At 48.4% G+C, this 24,840-nt stretch overlaps 4 protein-coding genes across 11 annotated transcripts; 3 read left to right on the top strand and 1 right to left on the bottom strand.

Moving 5' to 3' along the window:
* The first annotated feature begins 1,113 nt into the window (after positions 1-1,113).
* On the top strand, positions 1,114-9,990 carry LOC117648201 (alpha-tocopherol transfer protein-like). 4 transcript variants are annotated; one of them, XM_034390590.1, is made up of 6 exons: positions 1,114-1,234; positions 7,536-7,706; positions 8,127-8,286; positions 8,362-8,740; positions 8,833-8,935; positions 9,111-9,990. In XM_034390590.1, the coding sequence occupies exons 1-6, from the start codon at positions 1,216-1,218 to the stop codon at positions 9,260-9,262; spliced, it is 984 nt and encodes a 327-aa protein (XP_034246481.1). In that variant the 5' UTR covers positions 1,114-1,215; the 3' UTR covers positions 9,263-9,990. The 4 variants fall into 4 exon arrangements, with proteins under 4 accessions (XP_034246481.1, XP_034246724.1, XP_034246648.1 ...); XM_034390833.1 differs by lacking the exon at positions 1,114-1,234 and adding an exon at positions 4,844-4,860; XM_034390757.1 differs by lacking the exon at positions 1,114-1,234 and adding an exon at positions 4,882-4,898.
* A 145-nt stretch (positions 9,991-10,135) lies between these two features.
* LOC117648645 (cytochrome c oxidase assembly protein COX11, mitochondrial) lies at positions 10,136-11,455 on the top strand. The gene is made up of 4 exons (XM_034391331.1): positions 10,136-10,647; positions 10,730-10,885; positions 10,990-11,157; positions 11,238-11,455. The coding sequence occupies exons 1-4, from the start codon at positions 10,417-10,419 to the stop codon at positions 11,388-11,390; spliced, it is 708 nt and encodes a 235-aa protein (XP_034247222.1). The 5' UTR covers positions 10,136-10,416; the 3' UTR covers positions 11,391-11,455.
* Positions 11,456-11,713: 258 nt separating this feature from the next.
* LOC117647123 lies at positions 11,714-15,183 on the top strand. The gene is made up of 7 exons (XM_034388705.1): positions 11,714-12,341; positions 12,427-12,686; positions 12,799-13,115; positions 13,246-13,430; positions 13,505-13,840; positions 13,937-14,405; positions 14,488-15,183. Exons 1-7 carry the CDS (start codon positions 11,815-11,817, stop codon positions 14,692-14,694), a joined length of 2,301 nt encoding a protein of 766 aa, XP_034244596.1. The 5' UTR covers positions 11,714-11,814; the 3' UTR covers positions 14,695-15,183.
* A 338-nt stretch (positions 15,184-15,521) lies between these two features.
* LOC117647326 (protein boule-like) lies at positions 15,522-24,362 on the bottom strand. 5 transcript variants are annotated; one of them, XM_034389309.1, is made up of 9 exons: positions 24,286-24,362; positions 22,683-22,793; positions 22,312-22,590; positions 22,156-22,215; positions 21,858-22,023; positions 21,662-21,777; positions 20,133-20,393; positions 18,853-19,389; positions 15,522-18,779 (listed from the first exon to the last, which is right to left on the bottom strand). In XM_034389309.1, exons 2-9 carry the CDS (start codon positions 22,758-22,760, stop codon positions 18,408-18,410), a joined length of 1,869 nt encoding a protein of 622 aa, XP_034245200.1. In that variant the 5' UTR covers positions 22,761-22,793; positions 24,286-24,362; the 3' UTR covers positions 15,522-18,407. The 5 variants fall into 5 exon arrangements, with proteins under 5 accessions (XP_034245200.1, XP_034244971.1, XP_034245124.1 ...); XM_034389080.1 differs by lacking the exon at positions 24,286-24,362 and adding an exon at positions 23,648-23,817; XM_034389233.1 differs by lacking the exon at positions 24,286-24,362 and adding an exon at positions 23,648-23,817 and having other exon boundaries at positions 22,683-22,788.
* Between the last annotated feature and the right edge of the window lie 478 nt (positions 24,363-24,840).

Below are 24,840 nucleotides of genomic sequence, written 5' to 3'. Positions count from 1 at the left end.
ACGTTGTGCTCTCGAGCGCCTTGCAGGTAGGCAGCCCATCGTGCTCTGGCACTTCCCTGCGACGGCGAGCTGCCGCGCAGTGGGCCAGAAACCGGTGGAGGCGGCCAAAATTCTAGACGCGTTACGAGCTTGTGACCCCACCAATAGATTCTTCGTTCGGAGAGCAATCCATAGGTGGGGTCACACGTTCGGTTCGAGTCGCATTTAGCGACTCTGGAGCTCAAAACGCGTCGAGAGTTTTGGTCGCCTGCACCGGTCTTCTGGCCCACTGTGTGCGGGGAGCCCGCGTGGAGCGCCTGGACAGCTGGCCACCCACAAAGCGACAGCATCACGCTCTCTGCGGGTAGGCCACCCACCCGACACAGCCGGCCGCGCACCTTCGAGGAGGGGGAGGCAATCGCCTTGCCTGTCACTTACGCCCCACGGTGTGCGCCGCGTCGCGTCGCGTCGCCGGCCATTAAGATGGGACAACGACACCCGTTCGCGGTTCGCGTCCGGGCGAAGTCACCGGCGAAGTCACCTTCTCGGCCTGTCACCACACCGCACAACACTCGTGGCTGGCCGTTTCCGTGGGGCCATCAACTCACAGCGACAACGCGCGCGTTGCGCGTTTCGCAACACCGCCAGCATCATGGGCTGCCCAGCAGACTGCTCTCGTCGGACTGTCTCTCTCGCACTCATGGGGCGTCCGGAAAGGGTGCGAGAGAGACCGCGACAAAAGCAGTGCTCGGAATCAGTCAGCAGGGCTCGGCCGTCCAAAGCCCTCGCCGCGTCCGTGGCCCGCGGGCGTTCGGCAGTCGAGTGATTCAGAAGATCGTCCGCTCTGTCTCTCTCGCACCCTTACGATGCATCCCATGAGTGCGACAGAGACAGAGCGACGAGACGACTCGTCTGAAAGGCGGCAAGCCCTCGGAGTCGCAGACGTAACGCAACGTAACGGCGGGGCTCCGGGCTCCGGTCGGCTGAAGGGAGAGGGGGGCGGGGCTGCAGTGAGAGGGGCGGCCCCCTCGCCCTCCCTTCAGAGTGCGGCACGGCGCGGCGCACGGCCCCCGCGGAGTCCCCGGTCCCGCGGCCCCCCAGCGGCCAGTCTCACGACGGCTGGCTCCGAGATCGGCCACGCCACGCACCTCCACGCTCGCACACACCGCACACACGCGCACGTCGCCGCGCGGGCCTGACTGGATTACCTGCACGGCCTGCACCGCCTGCACCAAGATGCCGGAACTGGTTCAAGGTATGGAAGCGGGCCTTCGCGCCTCGGCCTCGCCCAGATGCGCCACCGGGTCACTGTGCAGCTTGCGTCGCGGCGCAGTGGGCGCGTGCCGTGGCCGTGCACTCGACGTACAGAGCCAGTGTCACTATTCGAAGGCGAGGATCGCCGAACGGCTGGCCGATCGTGTGTGTACAGTGCACACCTAGAGTGTAGTAGCGGCAATCGAGAGATTTAAACGCACGTAACGGACTGCTGCTCCAAGAGTGCTTGCTTGACCCATGAGCGCCCAAGAGAGTCATTCCAATTTTCGAGCACGTGCACGTCTGAGTCAACCACTTCACCCAGAAAAGAGCATCCCTTTGGTCAAGATGGCACTTTTTCGAGTTTTGTCGCTGCTGGACGCATCCATGACGCGTGCACTGCGGCGCTCTCGCTCGTCGAGGGCGTCCTGGGGGACGCGGGAAGCGCGGCCGGGACTTCCCCTTGGACTTCCCTGGCGCGCCGCACCTGCGCTCTCGCTTTGGCCGGCATCGCGATGCCGGGAATGTCGGAAGGAAGCGGCGCCTCTAGGCCACTCTAGGCCGCCCGCCAACATTTTCCTTCGCGGCGCCACCGCTAAAGGTCTGTGGAGGCCCACAGCGACGATGATGACGATGATGACCGCCAGCTCTGCGGCGTGGTGAGGTTCGTCGTGGACGCCGTGGTCCCGCCCAAGGGTCGCCGCAGCACGGCGTCGTCGGCACCCTTGTCTCATGGCGGCAGCCTCGCGCATCGCGTCCCGTCCCGGACGACGTCGCGGATGACGTCCCGGACGACAGGACAGACGACGACGGCGACGACGCGCGGACTTTCTTCCCGCCTTGGTTGAAATGAGTCTTCGCCTTCCGGCCGAAATGGCCGCGTTGCCGTGCCGTGCCGCCGTGCCCGAGGTGCCTTACGTCGCCGACGACGCCAGGCTCCGCTCCAGGCGCCAGCAGTAATTGGTTCCATTAAAGCCCTCCGTCGTCGTCCTGGTCGTCCCTCCGCGCCGCCGGTGCTGCAGCCGAGCCATTCCGCACCGCCGTTCCGTCGCTCTGTCTCTCTCGCACTCACGGAGCCTGTCGCTGGAGTGCGAGAGAGACAGAGATGACTTTTCGGAATCGGTCTGCTGCTGCTGCTGGGTCTTTGGTTTTTTCGCAGTGCCGCAGCAGGACCACGGTCTCGCGAGCGCCGCGCTGCGCCGTGCACTTTCACCGCGACTTGCTTTTTGGCGGCGGTAAGAAGCAAGACGCGCCGTGCAAGTCACTGGCAGTGATGTGACTCACGGCGCGGATGGTCTTGCCCAGCAGCAGACTGAGCGTCATTCCGAACAGTGGCTTTGTCTCTCTCGCACTTGGGGCGCTCTGCCAGAGAGCGAGAGATACAGAGTGGTGGACGATGCACCTTGTCGGGGATCAGCCGCCTGCCAAACGATGGTGTCGTTGCTCTGCCTCTCTCGCACCCCTACGGCACGCCCCATGAGTGCGACAGAGGCAGAGCGACGATGCACTGTCCGGCAGACGGCGGACTGTACTCGCTGCGGCCGGTGCGGCGGCCGGTGCGGTGGCCCCGCGGTGCGTGGTCAAGTTCGGCCCGATGGTTGCGCCATCCTCCATTCGCGGCGTCGCGCTAATCCCGGCCACGCCTCCGCGGCACTCCATGCCGAGGCACTCGATCCGGAGTCCGGAGGCCCGGCCGTCCGTTCGTTCGGTTCGTTCCCCAGAATCCCCGGTGCCTCGCCGCACTGCTCGTCTCAGAACAAAGTGTGCCAAGGCGAGGCGGACTGCAAAAAGACTGCGGAGACCGGTGCGCTGGCCGCTACCCGGCCTGTCGACTGATTCCGAGGGCCGCCTTTCGTCGCTCTGTCTCTCTCGCACCTATAGGGGCGGCCCACGAGTGCGAGAGAGACAGAGCGACGAAGGCGGCCCTCGGAATCAGTCGCCTGGCTAGGCTAGGCCAACCCCCCGGCACTGGAAACACGATTTTGCGCTGTGCCGTTCGATGTCGCCCGGTCCAGCGGGTGTCGCCTGTCGCCGTTTGGCGCTGGGAATCTCAGTAGAGTTTGACGGTGTACTCCCCGCGGCCGCAGGCTGGCCATGTACCGCGCGGCCGCCAACACGTTCACAGCTTCACACCGCTTGACCGGCAGACTGATTCCGAGAGTCGTGATCGTCGCTCTGTCTCCCTCGCGCTCACGCGCCGTGCCGTCCATGTGCGAGAGAGACAGAGCGTCCAAAGCGACTCTCGGAATCAGTCTGATGAGCGCGGCGCGGCGGCGCATCCTCGCGGCCGCCATCGAACTGAACAGTCTCGACACGTCTCTGTTGCACTCGTGAGGTGGTCCGGAGGAGTGCGAGAGAGACAGAGCGACGAGACGATCCTTGCGAATCGCTCGGCACCACAACGAAAGGAAAGGGGCGAAAGGATGAAGGATGTGAGGCGGCCACAGCAGCTGATTCCGAGCACTACTTTCGTCGCTCTCGGCGGAGCCAGCCTCGGAGCCAGCTGAGCTGGCCGGTCCCCAGCAGCGAGCCGTTGCCCTAGGATAGCTGTCTGCCTCTCTCGCCACTATGGAAAGCAGTGGCGTGCGCAAGGAAAAAGGGGGGGGGGGCGTCATGAATCTCTTTTGGGCACTTGATAGCCTCCTGGAAGGTAGGCAAATTGCTTCACATTCCCCCCGTCAGTAGGCAAAAAGCATGGCCTGACACCCCACCCCCCTTTTTTTTAAATTTCTGCGCACGCTACTGACGGAAAGCCACATGAGTGCTAGAGAAGAACCAACAGTGGGGAATCATCAGCCTGCTGCAGGACCCGTGTTGTTGGAAAAGACAGGAATCAGCCTGCAGCAGCGGACCGCAACACTCGAAACAGAGAGGCATCCGAGGCCTGCCTGCTGCTGGAGTCAAAAGTCTAGCCGCAGCACCGCCGAGCAGGCGTTCAAGGCCAAGTTCGCGAACCCGCTGGAAGGGATAGGTCTGGATAGGCCAGCGCTGCTCTGGGCGCGCGGCGTGCTCTACGCCGCCTCGCGCCTCGCGGCCTGCCGGCCTAGCGGGAGTGGGCTGTGTCGCTCTTGACCTGCATGCGCGGCTCGCCGCCAAGAACCTCGGCCAGAAGAAAGGCGGAGTGGGGACTGAGCCGTCCGAGCCGTCCGACTGGTTGCTGCCTTGCTGCAGCATCGTCGTCATCGCCGTGGCGCGGGCCACGCAGCCAAGACAAGGCGCTGGTCACGCAGCCGGTCTCAAAAAAAAATGTGGTGAAATGTCGAGAATATGAATGGGTCTCAAGGTCGACGCCCACCGCACGGCCCGGCGCAGCCTTTCTCCGCTCTGGGCGACTCCCACATGCAAGGGAATTCCCACGGGTCCTGGGCGTTGGTTCTACGCGGGAGTTTATTCCTTCTCCCTTGACGAGAAGGGAATCCCCGAACCGGATGCGTCGCCTCGTCTGAGTCGATGTGACCGCCAGCACCGCGCGGCGCGACACGGACGTCATTGAGTCCCTCCGGCCCCTTGCCCCGCGGGGAGGCGGCCCGCCGGCCTGCGGTGGGCCCTCCACCGCCGCCAGCAGACCGATCCCGAACAGCGAGCCGTCGCCCTGTCTCTCTCGTGACCCTTCGGAGCGCCATACGAGTGAGAGGAAGACGCCAACAGTTCGGAACGAGCCTGCAGTGCGTGTGTTGTTGAAAACGACAGCCAATCGCGAAAGGCAGCGCGCCGGCCGCGGCTTTGTGTGCGTTTGCGGTCGCCGACGACATTCTCATCGCGGCGACCGCAAGCGAACCGCGGAGCGCGGAGCGCGGAGCTGGCGGAGCTGGCGAAGCGCAGCGCGGGGAAGCGGCAGCCGACGGCAGCCTTGGCGCGGCGGCGGCGCGGAAACGAGATGAGTAGGTGGAGCGATGCCTCCGGTTTGCCGGGCCGGGCGCACCATGGCCGGGCCGGGCGGGGCGACGCGGCGTCTATGCAGCCCTCACCTCTCACCTTTGCCTTTGCCTTTGCCTTTTGCTGCCGCAACCTTTGCCTGGCTGCCTTTGGATGCGGCATTATTGGCGCCGCCCGCCTCCACGCCGCGCCGCGCCGCCCTCGCCGTCGTCGCCTTGGCGGCCGAGGCTCTTTAGGCGCAGCCTGGCGGCCGAAAGGGCCGCTTTCATCGGTCAGCTGCGCTTCTGTCTCTCTCGCACCCGTACGGGGCGCCGCCTGAGTGCGAGAGAGACAGAGCGACGCGGCGCCTCGGCATCGTTGCGTTGCGTCGCGTTGCGTCGCGTTGCGTCGCGTTGCGCGGCCCGATGATCTTCTTTTCGGCGCCGTCGACGCAAAAACGAACGTCATCGTGCCTGGGCCCGTTTTGCGGGCCGAGGGGCTTTCGTCGCTTTCGTTGTTGCGCGAGGCGCGAGGCCGTTACGGCCACACTGCGGCTCGGCGGCGTGTTGCCCTGACGGTGTCTGGGCCGACTAGGTCACGCAAGTTTTGTCGTTTTGTCCAAAGCGCCTTTGTCCGAGGGAGCCCCGCCGTGTGCACTCTGGGAAAAAATCACAGTAAATCCTGTAGTGATAAGTACAGCTGTCACTGTAGTTCAGAGTACAGGATTTACTGTACTTTTTTGACAGGATCTACTGTACTTTGTACGGGATTTACTGTACCACAGGAGTGGAGTACGGAATATCCTGTACCAGGTACAGTAAATACTGTCGCCAGGCACAGTAGATCCTGTGTTCTTAACTACAGTAAATCCCGGCAAAAAAATTAACGGGATTCACTGTGGTTTTTTCGCACAGTGTGGCGGACGAGCGTCGTCTGCATGCCGAGCCCCTGCGCTGTCGGCATTTCAAATCCTCCAACCTCGGCTAACCTACGTCACACTGGGTGCTTCCAAATCGCGTATCTCCGTCTCTTTCAGGCCGACGAGAGCTGAATGGGCAGGAGAGACAGAGCTAATCGCTTCGGATGCGCTTCTTATGACCCCGGCAATCTGCCCCCGGCCGATGGCTGCGCTAACTGGCTCATTTTCACCTCTCTCGCCTTGTCTCGCCTCGCGGCTCGGCCCGCCCTCCCTCACCCTGGCCTTGAGCTCCCCGACCTTGGCCGCGAGAACTACTGGAAACAAAAGGATGCGCGCGGGGGCATTCCCTCGGAGAGACTACTTCCCCGTCTTTTCGGCGGCATGGCTGGGCATGGCGCACTGCATCGGTGGGCGTGGGTGGCGTGGGGTGCTCACAGTGCCGTAGGCCAGCGTTGTTAACGTTACTTTATAGAGTAAAGACTTTACCAGCGTTACCGTTACCTTTACTGTAACGATAACGGTAACGCGTTACTTTTTGAGAAATGAGTAAAGTAACGACGTTACCGTTACCAAAGAGGAGTAACGCGGTAACGGCGTTACCGTTACCGCGAGGCATCAAAAAGAGCTACAAACCTATATTTTTCTCCCTTTCTCTCCCTGCTGTGATCAGCTCATTTGCCAAGGCGCTCAATCTGTTTCTGAGAGCAACAAATAAGCGTCTACACTCCAAAAAAACTTTCAACACTTGCACTTTTCTGAGTGTAGACGCTTATTTGTTGCTCTCAGAAACAGATTGAGCGATGCATCACTTGAAAAAGAGGTCCCATCGGCCATGAATTGGCAATATTGGTAGAAGTAGGTGCAGAAGTTTACATTAAATAATGTTAATCATTTAAATTTTACTGTCTTAACTTTGACTTTAAAATAAGTGGCAATATTGGGAGAAGTAGGTGCAGAAGTTTACATTAGAACGTGTTAAACATTAAAATTTTACTGTCTTTACTTTAATTTTAAAATAATCGTAGTTCACCCCAGCAATTTTAACCGGTAAAATTGTGGCTTTTAAGGAATTTTAGGATTTGAAGTAACGATAACGGCTTTACTGCGTTACCTGTAACGGTAACGCGTTACTTTTTCAGAAGTCGGTAAAGTAACGACGTTACCGTTACTCAAACCCGAAGTAACGGTAACGGTAACGCGTTACCTTTAAAAAGTAACGTTAACAACCCTGCCGTAGGCCGTGGGGGCAAAGGGGCGCCCCGCCGTGACCGGCCAGACGCGAGCGCACCGTTTTTTCCCGCGAAAGATGGCGTTCCGTCGTTGCTGCGCTGCGCTGCGCCGGTCGGCCAGTCCCCTGTCTGGGGTCTGGGGTGGCCGGCCGCGGCTCCGCGGCCTTGCGTAGTGTCTAGTCTGGCCTCCACCGGCACCGCGGAGCCGGCCGACCAGACCCATGCGGGCCCGAGCGCGGGACACTGCGAGAAAGAGTCTTGTCACTTTTCACGAATCGGCGCATGCCTTCGTGTTGCAGTGGACGCGGGCGCGGCGTGCACCCCCTTCCTGCACGACATCAAGCCCCTGCCCGAGGAGCAGCACGCCGCGCTGCTCAAGAAGGTGGACGCCACGCCAGAGTCCCTCAAGCGTGACGTCAAGATCCTCCGGGAGTGGTTGGCGCAGCAGCCCCACCTGCCGCAGCTCGGAGGTAAGTTCGTGAGTGCGAGTTTGCGTGCGTTTGTCTGTGTGTAGTGTATGAATGCGTGCGTGAGTGTGTGTGTGTGTGTATTGTGTATGAATGCGAGGCGCGCGCGCGTGTGTCTGTGAACCGTATGCGTGTGTGTGACTCACGGTAAATTCACGGCATGTCGTCGTGTTATTCATCGAGTCGACGCACGCTGCGCACGCCCAGCCACTGCCTGCCCCTTGCCTCGACGTCCGTCGTTAAGCCGTAAGCCAAAGCGACCCGCCGTTCATTTTGGCATGCTCCCCGGGTCCCTGCCCCTGGGACGGATTTGGATACAACATGAACACTCGCTGGACCAGTTGACGCACAGGGCGGCGCAGCCGGCAGAGCGGACCCCTTTTTATGATTTTGTTGGACTGCATTTACCGTATTTTCTTTCAGAGGACTTCGACCCCTGGCTGATCCGGTTTCTGATTGGGTCGAAGAACTCCCTCCAGCGCGCCAAGGAGTACCTGGAAAAATACTGCACATCCCGCGCGCAGCGCGCCGAGCTCTACACCCAGGGGCCATCCCCCGGCGTCGAGAACCTGTTCGCCCTGATGTATGGACAAACCCGCCATTTTACTCAAACTGTCCTGTTTGCGGAACTGTGAGATTCAAACCCGCTTCCTTCCAGTAAGTCCGGCGTGCTGCCCGTGACGACGCCGCAGGGCACGCGCATGGTCATCACCAAGTTCACCAAGGAGGTGGGCGAGGACCCGTCCAAGATGGACTGGGGGATCTACTTCAAGCTCACGGTCCACATGGCCGACGTGTTCCTGGGGTCGGAGGGCCACCCCGTCGACGCGGAGATCTGCATGGACCTGGAGCACTTCACCGTGGCGCTCAACAACTCGTTCGTCGCAAACCTCAGCCTGTTCAGGCAGTTCGTGGACACGGCGCAGGGCTCGGTGCCGCTCCACTACAAGGCGGTGCACCTCGTCAACGCGCCCGGCATCATCAAGACCGTCATCGCCATGGTCAGGCCCTTCCTCAAGGACAAGCTGGGCGAGCGGGTGAGTGCCGAGCGCGCCGAACAAAACTGCTCCCCGCCCCAAGGCGCCCAAGGCCAAGGTTAACCGTCCAAACCCAACTTTCGTGTTCTTAGATCATCGTCCACGACACCGTGGAGAGCTTCCACAAGTGCGTCGACAAGGCGTGCTTGCCTTCGGACTACGGCGGCCAGGGCAAGACTCTGCAGCAAATGTGCGGTAAGTATGCGGTGCGATATTTCCTAGTTGCTTTCCATTTTCTACAGCGGGTTGGTTCCGAACAGCGGTTTTGTCGTTCTTTCTCTCTCGCACTCATGGGGTGTGCCGTATGGGTGCGAGAGAGACAGAGTGACGGGCGTGATGCGAGCACTAATGCCGCTTCATCTTTTTACAGACGACTGGCACCTCATCATCCACACCAACATGCCCTGGATCCTGGCGCGGCAGGCCAAGCTGGCGGCGGACGAGAGCAAGCGCGTGGGCGGCAAGCCCCGCCAGGACGACTTCGGCGTCGAGGGGTCCTTCCGGAAGCTGGCCGTGGACTAGACGCAACGGCCGCCTCGTGACCACGTCGACCTCGCCGACCTCGCCGACCGACCGACCGGGCAACCAGCTTGGCGCCAGGTGGCTGCCGGGTGCCTCTTGGTTGCTGACGAGGGCCTCGGGGACCCCTGCGCAGCGCTGCGCCATCGGCGTTGTAGGCAACGCGCCTCGCGCGGCCGTGGGCGGGGTTGCCTATCCGCTGGCCGTCAGGGAGTCAGGGAGCCTCCCCGGCGTGACACAGTGCACGTGGCGCCCGGAGGGGAGCTTCGTGGCCGCCCCAGCCAGACGAGGTCAAAATCAGAATGGCCATAACGACGTCGATGATATGAATTTGATGAATTTTGTCCCATATTTCCGAATGCTGTTCGATGAATTGGCGTCGTTTTGACCCCCTGACTTGCACTCCTCTCACTGGGGCCTCGAGATCTCGAGATGAACAGACATGACGTCATCGCCGGGGGGGCGTGCATGTCGCAGCCAAAGACTGTTGTGGAGTGGTGAATGTTGCTCCAAAAAGACCCACGGCTCGGGATTTAAATTGTCTTGCCCCCGAGTTTTATTGATGCTTGTTGTTAGTTCCGAAAAGCTCGTGGCGTTTGTGTAGCGAAAGTTGTTTCGTCACTGGACGATGTTGCTGTATTTTTATTTTAGTATGACGCAAAGGATGTGATATGTATGGTGATGTTAAATGTGCATTTTTGTATGAATAAAGGCGTAGACATTAGTATTTACTCGGAGACCAACTAGTCCCCCTCACCCCTACATCCGCCAGCTCTGAAAGCGCCAATACACATTTAATGTGCCTTTGTGTTGGCGCTGCCTGCCAGGGAAGTTCTTGGCTGCGAAGATTTTTGCTACTTGTGGCGACAGTCGTCTGTCCGCCCGCCTGTCTAGCAGACGACGTTCTGGCAGGCAGTCTGCTTGGAGCTTGAAGTTGACCCTCTTGTCTGAGGAAAAACATATTGGTTTTCTGGGTGTCTTGGCCAAACAATGAGGTGACAAGTATGGGATGTGGAAGCAATTAATATTTCAACCCGTGTTTACGCTCTGCTGAGTGCTGACTGTGATACTAGTTTCGCTGAAACAATATTACACAACGTGACCGGTCCTAACCTATCTTCAGTGTTGACTATTCAGTCATATAGTGTTAAACCGTCATGCTTTCCATTAAGAACTTGTGCAATCTCGGATCTAGTGCGGCAAGATTTAAAGCAAAATCACGTGCTGTACCTATAAATTTGTTCCACACCTCAGTATGGCTTAAAAAACAAGCACCCAACACCTACGATAAAGGAGCCCACTCAATTTTGTACTATTTAACGGCTGGAGGAGTTTTGATTGGGGGTCTCAGTTATGCCGCAGTACCTATGTACCGTATTTTCTGTCAAGTAAGTGCAACGGAAGTTTCTTCATTATATATTTAATAATTGAGAAAATATCTGTTTAGCGACCAAAATTTGTTTGTTTCAGACCACAGGTTTGGGTGGTGAAGTGCAAACAGGTCATGATGCAGAAAAAGTTGCTAATCTAACGAAGAGACCTGACAGGCAACTTACAGTAAGGTTTACTTCAGACACTTCATCGGGCATGATGTGGGACTTCAAACCGCAACAAGCTCAATTGAAGGTAATGGGTTTTTGCAAGATGATTGGGAAAACTTGGTCTTATAGTGAAAGAACAAAAAAAGGACATGAACAAATTTTTGCATGTTCTTTTAAAATTATGTTTAGGTCATTCCTGGTGAAACAGCGTTAGCATTTTACACAGCAACCAACCCCACTGATAGACCAATCATTGGTGTCAGCACATACAATGTTATTCCATACGAAGCTGGACAATATTTCAATAAAATACAATGCTTTTGCTTTGAAGAACAAATGTTAAATCCACATGAACAGGTGAGCTTGGACGAAAGAAAGCCGATGGCAGAATTAATCGTTTGTAAAATGTTGTTTGTTTAATATGTACTTGATTTCAGGTGGATATGCCAGTATTTTTCTACATTGATCCAGAATATGACGATGATCCAAAACTTTATAACAAAGATGAAATTATCTTATCATACACATTTTTTGAAGCAAAGGAGGGATTTAAGCTACCAATTCCATCATATGTAAACAAGAATCACTAGAATTATGATCTAATACTGTTCTATTATAAATTTAAAAATAAAATCTTATTATTTTATTCATGCTATGATGTCCTTTTTTCATGGCAAATGTCACATTGACCCAAGAAACTGCCCTGCCGGACTTTCGAAAAAGCGCGCTACTCACAAGGCACCCAACCTTATAAAATGACAAGAATTTCACAAGCTATGTGAATTTCTTTGATTGATCTGCAACCATGGTGAAATTTAAGTTATGAAACATATATTTACTTCGTCTCATAATTTACTTTTTACATATGTGTACCTTTTTGTGAAGGTACGTTTAGAACTGTAGAATATTTAAGTTGGCAACAGTTCTGTCGTTCGGGAGGTTAGAGCGGGGACAACTTAAATTTTCATCTCTTAACCTCTGCGTTGTTGATGTTGACAGTTTCAAAAGATCATAATGAAAGTCGCAAGAATTCAAAATTCCCTCAAGGATCTGAACAAGGACATAGGGAATTGTGAACTGCAACTCAAAGCTCTCAAAGGGAAAGATGGTCTGTCGGGAGCAGGTCGCTCGCAGAGCGTTGCCAAGAACCCAAACATCAAGTCAGGCAACCGGCTACCGAGCGCTCCCAATCTCTCCAGAAGTTGCATGGGTGGGACTAAGCAATTCATTGAAACCGAGCGAACCAGGAAGTCTCGTTCTCCCAACAAAGGCTGGAGCAATGAGGAAAGAAACGTTTTGTGCAAAGAAGTTATCGGGCGTAGAAATTCACCAACAAGGGTAGAGGTAGTTGTTCGTACAAAATCTTCTAAAAAACGGTCTAGAAGTGTTCAACCCAGTAGAATTGATCATGAGACTCCAACAAGAGAACAAGCTGGCAGAAACCGAAGTCTTGCCCTCAACCAACCAAGTACTGAGAGGAAAAATGCGTCTTGGGGTCACATCTTTCAGCAGCAAAGCTCATCTACGGGGAACATTAATTGGTATGTGATAAAAATGGTAAAATGGAAGAAAATAAACTTATATTTTATTCTGTGCCTTATATTATTTAATGTGTGCGTCTCACAGGAAAGAACGAGGCAAAGTGTCTGCTGCTCTTCGCTACCCCAGCTCAGATGACGATGATCATTCCTCTGCCGAACTTCAGAAATGGGTTCAAAGCATTCCACATGGAAGATCAAAGACTGTTCTCAAGTCCCCTCATCTTGCCAACGGTAATGTGAAGACATCAGATGCTGATGGAAGCGACAACTACTTCTCTATTTTCAATCCTCACCGTACCCTAAACTTTCTTGTTAAAGAATTGCGAGGGAAAATCCACAAAGACTGTAAGTAATAATCACTTGCCATTTTCCCTTGTGCTGTCTGAATGCAAGCAATTGAAGGAAATAGGGTAAATTTTGTTTTATTATTATTATTACTTTCTTTATTTTTATGCAGATGATGAAAATATGCTCAGAATCATAGACGATATGGAGAAAGCTTTGTGCTGTTTGCCACTTGATGCCTGTCACAGTACACCATCAGGCCAGACATCATCTAAACAGACTGCACTACAGCCCAATGCTCGATGCAGTTCATCAAAACCTAGATATAGTATGGATCATATTAGTGACCACAGTGAGAGTTTGAGCAAAGATAGAACCAAGATACTTCATCCAGAACAAGATAATGTGCTTCAGGAAAATTCTCCCAATTTAGTTGGTAGACTCTTATCCACAGTATCACGTATAACCAAGATTGCAGGAATGCCAGAGGTACTATTATGTTAATTCCATCTGCTCTCTCAAATTCCATTTTTTGTATTATCAAATTTTCAAGGAAGGTAGAGTTTGTGTCAAAAACCAATTTAAATCTTGTAACTATTGCATGATGGAATGTTTGCAGAAAACAGAAGAAATTAATTGTGAACAGAAAGGCAGACAACCAAAACCAAAGTCATCAACTCAAAATTTGGCGGCTGAAAGCCTCCAAGCCCAACTAGAAAGTGGATGCAAGCAACTAGAGGAGACCTGTCGTCAAATGGAAGAAACATGTGAAACACTTAGACAACAAAAAAATCAGCTTATGGAGTAAGTGTGGTAGCTACTGTGATCTTACTGCTTACTTGATATGAATTCTAATCCTTGCCTTTGTGATTCTTAAGTGATTTGAATCACAAGACTCAGCAGTTAGAAACAGTCATCAACAAAAATCAGCAACTGACTATTTATGCAGCTGACATCCGACAAGAGATGCTGAGAGTTCAGCAAGCAGCTGAAATGGCACAGCAAGAACATATTAAAACAAAGCAAAAATTGCTTGCTCAGATCAATGAAATGAAAGAATCAAATTTTCGTATGAACCAGCGATTGGAGGAGACACTTCAAGAAAACGAACGCTCAAACACAGAGCTACAATTGTGCCGTTTAGAAAGAGACAAGATGCTCATACTTATGTCCAATAAAGACTTGGAAGTTGCCAAACTTAAAAAGGAAATTGTGTATGTTGGCTTATGGTTTAATTTAGATTTATGACTGTGTGATATAATATCAAAAGCTTTTCACATTTTAATAAATTTCACTTTTATTCGTTTCAGAGATGTCAACACTCTTGTTACAGAACAGTTAGCAAATATACGGAATCTCACTGGGAGGAAGGGTTCTTCAGATGATCTTGGTAAAATGATGCAAGCTGTTAGCAGGCTGTATGATACAGTTGACGGTGCAAATGGAGCACTAAAGCAGCAGTGTGAACAAGAGGCATTTAAGAAACACATTGGTGATGGGGAGGGCAGTAGGAGTCGTCCTATCTGCTCTTCTCCCACGTCTAGCGTAAACTCATCCTTATACAGCTCCTGGCAGATGATGAGTGACATAACAACTGACCATAATCACCCTGAGGAAAAGGTGAAATCTGGAGAAAGAATGGTCAATTTTCCTATAGAAACTGTATCACTGAAAGGGAAAGACTCTGGGTTTAACACTGCAACTCCAGTTTACAACCAAGAAACAACATCCAAGGCCAGTGAAACTGACAGTACAACCAAGAAAGAGAACAGCGCTAAAGTAAGTGAAATTTCATGGTGGTCACAATTAACGGGTAAGCTAAACTAAGGCAACATTTAATATTTTCTCTTTGCACTTTTAGGAACTAAAGGCTGGTCTGCAAGATATGTTTCATTTGATGAAGAAGCAAACATCCGAAGCAATAAACATAACCCTCCCGAGCCCGCCGAAGGGTTTTGATAAAGTACCGGAAACTCTTGGATTATCCCAGTGGACTGAGTTGTCTGCATCCGAATCAACAGTTCTATTTCATTCTAGCGACGATTCAGATTCAATCCAGTTCTCATAGTGAAATTTAATGGACTAAGGTAGTTTGTTAATTCATTTGATTGTTATTAGAAGTTGTTTTGTTTTATGTACCTTTTTTTTAATAATATTTTTTTGTGAAGATGAAGAAAAATCACCCTAGCAAAGTAGCATGAAAGCCTTTCCTTTATCTTTTGTAATGAAATTTTGTTTGAATATGTTTCTATTTTTACACATATGTCCAGAAGGTGTCATCAAATTATCTGTCTCTCAAAATTATTTTATACCATGGGATGTACTTTTTTGCATCTGAGCCTGATTGTATCACCTAATGATAAGCAGTATTTGTGACTGTTAGTAATGGGGAATTTTTAAATTTTATTCATTATTGCAGAATGCACGTTTTTATGTTGAAAGGCTGACTTTTGTACCATGTATCTTGAGCAATATATGATCTTTGTAATATTCTGTGTGTTAAAAGTTTAAAATTATTGTGCCAAATACAAATGTAATTTCTAAAATTTCTACCTGACTTTCAGCTGTTTAAGTTTTTAAAATTAGCATCATCATTTACCCCAGAAATACCATTGCTTAAGGCATGACTAAGGACGCAAGGATGGAACGGGGCTTCCAAGGCGGTATGAAACGGGTATTGGTTTCTTGTCTGAAGCCGTCTCTTAACGAATCCGACAGAACTGATTTTACTGCATTCGGCACAAAGACGAGCCCAAAGGCAACTGCCAAAGCATTGCATACTTTATATAATAGAGGCTTTGCTTGTTTTAAGCTGGCAGTCCAGTGCTTAGAGTTCAGTTAGTCTTCAGAATCATACTTGTGAATGGGGGGGCTTAGGCGAAATCAGGAGACCGATTTATAATTCCATGTCAGTTGTATTTACATTTCCTTACACATACAATACTTCCAATCTCTTGTAAGAACAATCCAACACGTTTCATGTAAATTAACATAAGTACTTTTATTAAGTATTTCACAATCTCTACTAAATAATTCTTTCTTTAAACCTGACTAAGTTTTCTTTGTTACCATTAGTTAACCTAATAATCTATGTTATTTACAAAAAAAAGTTAGCAACCTCTAGAGTTTCAATTTAGAGTTTCCCTAAAAAATAAGTACAGAGCTGTCACAAGAAACTTCTTTCTGGATGTGAACGTACAGGACTCAAGTATGTGTCAATGATTTTATCCTTCCTTCAAAATATGCAGGTCCTCACGAAGGAGAAAAGTAACCAGCTCTAACAAACTCTGATATCCTCATACAAGAGACCACAATATACTGTATATGAATAACTGCCTTTAAGTACTAAATTTTCACCCCAACATGATGCCAGTTTAACATTGATAAATTGTAACTCCAAAATCTAAACAGTAAAGGCAGTGAAGTATTATGCTGAGATCTTTTCTGTTTTTGAATCTGAAAACTAATAATTTAAAAGATGAATGCTTTCTTTAGGAGTAGTGTTCCACTGTGATAAGGAACTGACGTAACTTTCCTATTTTTGTTCATTGCCAGACATGAAGTAACATGTTCATCCACAACAAAAAGACAACCCAGTTACTTATTGCCAAAGAAGTAAAGTTTCCTCCAGTTTGTTACTAACCCAATGCTAAATAAAAGTGCTTGAGCAAATGGAAAACAAGAACCCAAACTGACACAGTTATGGGTTTACCAAACACTACAAGCATTGCTAAGCTACTGGAGGGACTAAATCTTGATACAGTAATAAAATGTTTACATACTCAACAAATAACTCTTGTCTAAAATTACGTAATAATCACAATTAAAATCTTGATAGAAGGCACTTTGAAACAGTCATATACAACTTCTTCTGTTACTGACTAACTTTAACATCATTTCCATAAATATTTTTTGAGTTTTGTTGATGTTACTGTCACAGCCTAAGGGGAACATCTAAATCACTTATTTATATAAAATTTACAGGAATCAATAAAAAAATACATGATCCAAACCAATGCTCCAATAGGTGTAGATGTTAAGTTTCATCATGTCTAAGTTTTAGTAACATATCACACATCTTTCTCAGCACCTTCAAATGAAACTGACAGAAGTTTCTTACAAAAAGCAAATGCCCAGTCATATTCTAGAAAACAAAACTAGTGAATTTCACTAGTTAACTGTGACTAGCTACTAGTCTGTTCTGCAGCTTTTTAAGTATTTGGCAATAATCAATTTGAGCAATTGCATAAATACACACAGCACGACAAAGGTCAAACAGAATATATGGCCAGAAGAGACTAAGAAATTGGTGACAATAGTTGTGAACTTGTTGAAATGATAAGCTTACAATGATAAATGAAACATGTTTAAAGGCAAGGAAGTCACAAGTCTGACTAACAACAGGCAGATTACATTTAGTAGAATGATCAGTGGCCATAATCCTGAATTAACTACATTGTCACAAGCTATGTGCATTTGCCTCCCAGTCCTTGAAATAACATGTCTGGGAACAAGACAAGGGGGCCACAGACCTATTGCCAATCACTTTTAAAGTCTTTAGAAAAACGTGTGGGAATGAAAGGTAAGAGCAATTTTACCTTCATGATGCATTGCATCACAACCTATGTTAGCCATACTAAAGGAGCACAGCTTTACATCACAGGCTATCAAGAATGTTCAATGACAAGTCAACAATGTGGCCACCCTGTCTTAAAGGACCACAATACTCCACAACAGTAAGTACATCACATGCCTCAAACAAGACAATCAAAAATGTACTAACAATAATAATAACAGACATACTTAATAAATATTTCCTTACATTTAACTTAAGCTAGAATAAATAAGCCATATTATATGGGAAAATTGAATCGACCATAAATTAGAAACAATAACAGCCGACAATACCTTCCTCTTCATGCTTTGTCAAGAGTTTAAGACAGCTTGAACTTCAAGCAAAACTCACCAGTCACACAAGGCTGATGTGATACACATCACATGTGAAAATTCTACTTTCAGTCCTTTTTCCTTGTGAGGTTTCAAGTGGTGAAAATAAATAACTTAACAGCCTACATGCATTGTCTGTAAGTCACTCAAACCATTCATACTCTCATGCTCACAGGTGCAGGAGATGTGTTGGAGAAGCAGACATGAACCCCACCCACTATCTCCATACAGCTAACACCCTGAACACATGAACAATGGTATCTCTTCACTAGTTCACAAACTGTTGAGGTCATTCACAGAATAAATATTGCACACATACCTTCAGGCACAACTTAGAAAAAGTGCTAGGTTCACATACATATAGAATGCCTTTTGGCAAAGTTCCGACTAGCTACTATTTTTCTAACAGTTCTGTATAGACAGCACTCATATATAAATGAACATTTAAAATTCAGAGTTTGTAGCACTCATATAATCTGTTGCCTGATCACTATTTTTCATGGCACAATGTAAGGTAATGTTAAATTTATTGGGATACTTACAATTAATTCGTTATAACTAGCCACACGCCACCATCAATATAAAAAAAAATATAGAAAAATCCTTTGTATGCGATCAAGCCATGGAACTCAAGATGAAAGGACTAGCTTCCACATGAAGCTTGATTGTAGTTTGAACAAGAGGATGGCACTGGCCAAACCAAGCTCCCCCACTCTTGTTAACTTACTTCCCAGCTCATGAGCAGGTACTCGGAACACAAAAGCACACATGAAATGTGCTCTCTCTTCCATGGTGAAAGCTCATAAGCTGGAAGTACACAGAAGCCACACGGGCTCACAAAGCAAGAGTCTTCATTTTTTGGCACATGTCACCATCTCCGGCTGCTGTTACAGCGGCAGCAGCAGCAGAACTTTCTTGTGGCAAAGGTGTATTAGGAGGGGAAATAGGCAAAGTATGGCGGATTGTAGACGCATCTCCGGCTCCCCCATCATGCACAGTTGTTATCTCCTGCTTCTGGATTTGAGTGCTGCTGCTACCATTGGCTGGCTCAGCAGCTGTCTTCATTCCATTCACAGACTCTCCTGAGTTCTTTGGTACATTTGCAGGTGCCTGGTGCTGTCCTGTGTTCTGGGCATTCCCCACAAACTGATTGGACACTGCATTGTAATTTCCAGAAGAGTTGTGATGAAGGTTCTTGGAATTACCCTGAAAAATTGGATTACAGTTAATTCACTCAATCACCATTTAATGGAAAGATCATGGCAACAGTAAATCTTACAGTGTAAATCTTGGGACCGGCATTACGCATAGAGTTGCCACCACCCCCTCGGCGTGGGTACCCAGCAGACTGTTGGTGATACGGCTGGTATTGCTGCTGCTGCAGTGGGCGGCCACTGCTGCTGTACACTGGAGCCACCTGGTTGGAAGGGGACAGAGAAGTGGAGCGATGAAGACAGGAGCTGGGAGTGGAAGGGAGGTGGGGAGATGAGGCAGAACGCTGCCCAACTAGATTGCCCGTCACAGATGCCCCTGGCCCTGCGCCTGGCCCTGCGCCTGGCCCTGCGCCTGGCCCTGCGCCTGGCCCTGCATTTCCGCGCCCACTCCGTCCCAGAGGCGATGGCGCCGGGCGGCCAGGGCGACGCGAACGAGGCCTGGAATGGGTCCCATTTGGACCGGCACCGCCGGGACCGGGGCTTGGCGGGTACGACTTCCTGGGTGTGCGAGTGATCTCCAGTTCCTCCAGACTGCCCTCTTCATGAAGTTTCAGGAGGGAAACCACAGGAGTGTGAACTTGGCGTGGCTCAGGGTTCCAGTCCTGATATCAACATAATTTGTTACTGTAATTTCTTGCGAGTTCTCACTTTCCAAGTCTACTAAATTAATCACTTAGAGCACAAAATGACATGCACACTAGCCACATACAAAAATCCCACACTGTTGAATTAACTGATACATTCAAAACTTGAACAAACCCCACCACCTCCTATCAAATTAAAACTTCAAAACTTTTAAATTGAAGTGCAAGATGATCAAAGTTGTGAAAGAAAACACAAAATGAATGGAGGATTCATGGTAGATGAAATCAGATGAAAGATTGATTCTCAGAAAAATATTAAGACCATTTCTAGCATGCCTGGAACCATGTGATAGTGTGTGTGCCACATAAAAAATACAATTCTAGCAAATAACTTCCTGATTCTAAAAAACCTTAAAGGTCTACAAATAATAATAGTAATAATCAGTTCTCTTCATGCAACTAATAGGGAGACAGTGCATAAACCATTTTCCCTTCCAACACTACCAAATAAGTTGGCAAGATCAGTTGTGGTACCTGAACGATCTAAGCCAGTTCCTGAAGTATGAACTAAAAGAAAAGAGCTCTACTGAATAGATTGTATGTAAACATGCTATACAAAACCTTGCCGCACAGAAAAAAAAAAAGAACTACCTTCCTCCTAGGTTAGGATTTTAATTACACTGGGGGCATCCGTGTTAAAATTTCAGGGAAGCAACATCTTCCATTAACGCTAATTAAAACATTTATTGAAAAATGCTTACCTCTGAATGAGCTGGAGATGACTCCATGGAGTACATTGGTTGAGGTTGCAGAGGCATTTGTGCAGGGTGGGTGGCTCCATTATAATAAATTTCACCACCTGTCGGTCCCGCCATCCCAGACTGGCCATAGCCTGGTGAAGGACTTTGGCTTGAGTTGCCAAGTCCACCATTCAAGGCACTGTTTATTGCTCCATTAAGGGGACTGGGTTGGGCATAAATGTATGGGGTGGTGGCTGGTCCAACTGCCTTGAAGTAGTCAAACTGAAAGAGACAAAAATAAAGTTAGATAGGGGAGTACAAAGTTGGGCAACTAAAACTAACATGGTCATGCCGGAGCATAACCTCATGAACATGTAATTAAAATTTGTTCCAAATGCAACAGGGATAGTCCAACTTTCTTTCAACAGTACAGGAAGATAAAAAAACAGACACTTTGCATAAACACAATCTTCATATTCATACACAGCCAAAAGCTGTAAAATAAAATCATGCTTTTAAATTAACAACTATTATTAAAATAAAATTATTAAAACAAATAGGTGCAAACAGCTAAGTAATCACACTGAATAAATGAAGTGTCATGATAAGCTGCCCACATCACATGCAGAGAATGATTTACAGCAGGAGCTGGAGAAATGATACATTTATGAAATAAGCATCTCAGATGAAAAGAATAAATGATCTAATGAATAGTGATAAAGTCTATCATTGTCTTGTCTTGGTCATGAGCTTTTAGATGAGGACATGACAATGTTGATCAAAATGAGCAGGAGTATTCTAATATGTGAGAAAATGGAGAAGAAGCTCAAGTATAGTCCCTAAAAAGGATTAAAATTTAAGATTTCTTTTACAGATGCAGAATAGAATGTTGGAAGTAATCTGGCTCGTAACTTAATGAGTAAAAGTCGACTAAGGTGGCTGAATGTTCACCCACAGAGACCCTTCAATACTTCACATTATACCAATTACGAGAAAAAAAAAACTTAGGCAAAAATAATTTAGCAACAGAAAATTGTAACATAAACAATATAGCTAAAAGTACATGGCTCAAACAGGCAGATTACTCAGGTTTAAAAGGCTAAGTAGAAGTGAAGCTACCAGAACAGAGCAAAGCGACAGCCGAGTCAAACTGAGGAATGCTTGGCAGCGTGCTGGCAGCGTGAGCGTAGGGAGCGCCCACCTGACGGCTGAGGATGGAGGTCCTGCCCGCCACCACAACTGTAACAGCTACCTCAGAATTGTGCCGCCACTGCTACTCCATCCATCAGTGTATAAGGCACAAACTGATGAGGCGACAATAGAGGAGGAGAGTACTCTGAAGGTGTTTGTGGAGATGGTTGATGAATAGGCACATGGCCTTCACTACCATTCTGAACATGTACAATGCAAGTTTACTCACACACCTCACCAGCAGCGTACAGTACATCAAACTACCTAGCAACCATATATAGGGATGACCACAATTTACAATTGTCAAACAAAAGACACAGAGTAAAAACATACATTAGGTGTAAAAAAGCAATACTTACAGGTAACTGGTACTGGTATTGTTGTCCTGGAGTTAAATATGGCATCGGTTGTGTGTATGGATACATGATTTGGGGATAAGCCGCAGGAGCAGAAGTTTGGCTTGGGCCGTAAGGCGCTACAGAAAAGTCATTGCATCATGAGGATTGGCCAGATTGTAGTCTCATGTATTACACATTTTCACCACAGATTTTTTACCTGCATACATGGATGTCTCCCTTGAAGCACCAATGGAGTATGGTGCTTGAGTGGAGTTGGTGGCAGTGAAGAATGCCATTCCATTCTGATACGTGTATGTAGTGCCGTTATGATACACCAGTGCCCCAGTGGGTGGGGCAGGATCATAGGGACGGCCGAACGGTTGCTAGAGTAAAAGTAAAAGTGTTACTTCAACACAATAATATAGACAACCTTTTCACATATGGGCATGTATTTTCGAAAGTGAATGCCCCAGTGCAAACCTGGGAAGGCTATAGGTAAGATCCACACAACTTACCTGCTTCATCACAGCAGGAGCAATATTCAGCCTCCGTTCCTTTAACACTATTGTATCAGGCTAAAATTAAAACAGAACAACCCATTATATTTTAAAATAGCAACAGTTGAGTAATGAAACAATTTGACATTCTTATAATATAGAACAGAATGTTACCTGATGCTGCACCTTCTTGGCCTCCTCTTCCGTTTCAAAAGTTACAAAGCCATAACCTTTGCAAACACCTCCTCTGTCACTAATAATTTTAATTTCTTTTATACTTCCATACTGAGAAAACAATTCCTGTAGTTCAGTCTCGGTTGTATTTGCTGCTATGCCTCCAACAAATACTCGGTTGGGAACCACTACTCCATATCTTGGTGCATTCCCTGGAGATGAGGTATTACAGGACAGTGGGGAAGGTGGAGCACTTGATATTTCACTCACGCTCGAGGACTGCACAAAAACATGAGAAAGCCATTCAATACTTAAATTTTAAAAAATCTTAGAGACACTTTATAGGAATCTAATATGCATGGAATACTTACGTGAGGAACTCCATTGTAGAATGAAGTCATGTTGATGAGAGTTTTTAAAGGATCTGGGAAGTACTGTAAGCAGTTCATTCAGTCTACTGCCCAGGTCAGCGCAGGCCTACACTGCAAACAAAAAGAACAGCTGATCAGAAACTCGTAGAATATTTCTAAAGATCCGTGCATGATGGATGAAGATCCAAGTCTCCATAAGAAGAATTATTACTTGGAAGAACAAAGCTTGATTAGTAACGTTAGAAATTACTTCAGAAATTTAAACAGTTTTGAAAGATGACACCCTTACAGAGCAGGAACTAAAAATTATCCAAAAAACAAACAGGAGATATAACCTCACTCAGAAATCTGTACAACATAAACCAATCAAGAAATATGAAAATTGGTTTAAATGAGGATGTATGGAGGGTAAGTACAAACATCACTCTTAAATTCAAAGAGGGGAGACCCCTCCTCGTATAACCACGAAAGGAGCCCATCCCAGCTAGCAAAAACAGGGCACTTGAGCCCGAACAAAACAAACAAATAACTTCCAAACTATGACAGAAACACAGTGGAGGAATAAAAATACAACAAAGGCAGCTCGCATTTCGATATAATGAGGCCAATCACACCCTAATTTCAAAATTTTAATCTGGTTCTGTACGAGTACTGCTCGAGTTCTGATGATCAGAAGTATTTCTGATCAACAGTACTCGAGAAGACGGATGATGTGACACCATTGTGTCCTAGAGGAAGCTAAAACACCTTTCGAAATATCCGTAGAGAACACGAGAAAGAGTTCACGACACACACTAGTTGAAGCATTTGGCTAAAAGGTGATGTCGACGATTGGCCAGCTAGCTACTACCTACACTGCCACTAGGGTATCGTAAGGTGGCTGTTGCTGATGGAAAGTCAATCGGGAGGTTACAGTCTAACGGAAAACACATCAACAGTATTAGCAGAAGTCACCTGACGCTTACCATGGAAAACCACAACATGAAATGATTTCGATTTACAGAAACAAAATATGACACCGTCCGCACAGGTGAATCACGGGCCCTTCTCCTTCTGCTACTACAAGAGCTCCCTGAACATGGCGGTAGTGGTGATGTGATGCACTGCCACTGCCCCGTCCCCCAACGCGGCGGATTGCTCTAAAAAAAGACCTAAACCGTCCAGCGAATGGGTAGCGCGGAAGAAAGTAGGACTTCCGTATGTTTGCGAATCGTGTCAAATGATTTCCTGATATCGCACAAACCTCTTAATTGCGCGTCTAAAACCCTTTATTTCGACAAATAAGAATAAAAGGGCTGGCAACAAGCGTTCTGATTTGGAGCTAAACAACCTGTCACCTAAATTTGGGGTCACGATAGTTGACCTACAGGGCACAACAATGCCTTGCCTCTACGTCAACAACAGCACCATGGCGACCAAACAAAAACAATTTTTTTTCAACCGCCAATACATTTATTTTAGGGAAACGGCCATTATAACCATGCTGATCGCGACTGACTCTTCGCCTACTGATATCACATTGATCATAAAATCATGAAAGTCAAAATAAGCGGAATATCAGAACAACTAAAATAAAATATAAGTCAAATGAAAGTGTTCTTACACTCTCGAAACAGTAGAACCAAAAAAAATATGTGCAACCCGTGCAAGAGGTGCATTGACAGCGGAGGGGGCGTGTGGGCGTTTCCCCTCCCCCTCCTCCTAACCGACCCCGCCCCCTTGCCCCGCCCCCCGCCCCTTTTCCCCACCCTCCCCCTCTCCCGGAGAACGTCACTCAGGGGCACGGGGCGAGCGAGCGCGGCCGACACCGATCAAATTGTCTAAAGTAACTTAAATTAGTGAGACTGCTGCGGACTGCTGAGAAAAGTATGACAGAGGCGTGAATAAATGAATCCGTGAAGCCACCTCATCCAAGTGGAAGAGATGTACATGTCTCTTTTGGGGACGTATCTCACGAGTATGAACTAAGAAGCTCCAAAAAGATTTTATTTTTGTACCCACGTTGTTAAAACGGTGATCGGCCAAAATAATTGTTAGCGAAAAAAAAAGCTACGGTAGGGAAGTCCATGTGACCCCCTCGACAATGGCACAGAGAGTTGCGGCTTGACGAGATGTTGTTGCAACAGCATGGTTCTATATACCCTATTGATCTATTGAT

This window comes from Thrips palmi, unplaced genomic scaffold (genome assembly GCF_012932325.1).
Source record: "Thrips palmi isolate BJ-2018 unplaced genomic scaffold, TpBJ-2018v1 HiC_scaffold_1, whole genome shotgun sequence".
Classification (NCBI taxonomy): domain Eukaryota; kingdom Metazoa; phylum Arthropoda; class Insecta; order Thysanoptera; family Thripidae; genus Thrips; species Thrips palmi.
The sequence above is the reverse complement of the archived record's forward strand: the minus strand, read 5'-3'. Positions and strand labels throughout refer to the sequence as shown.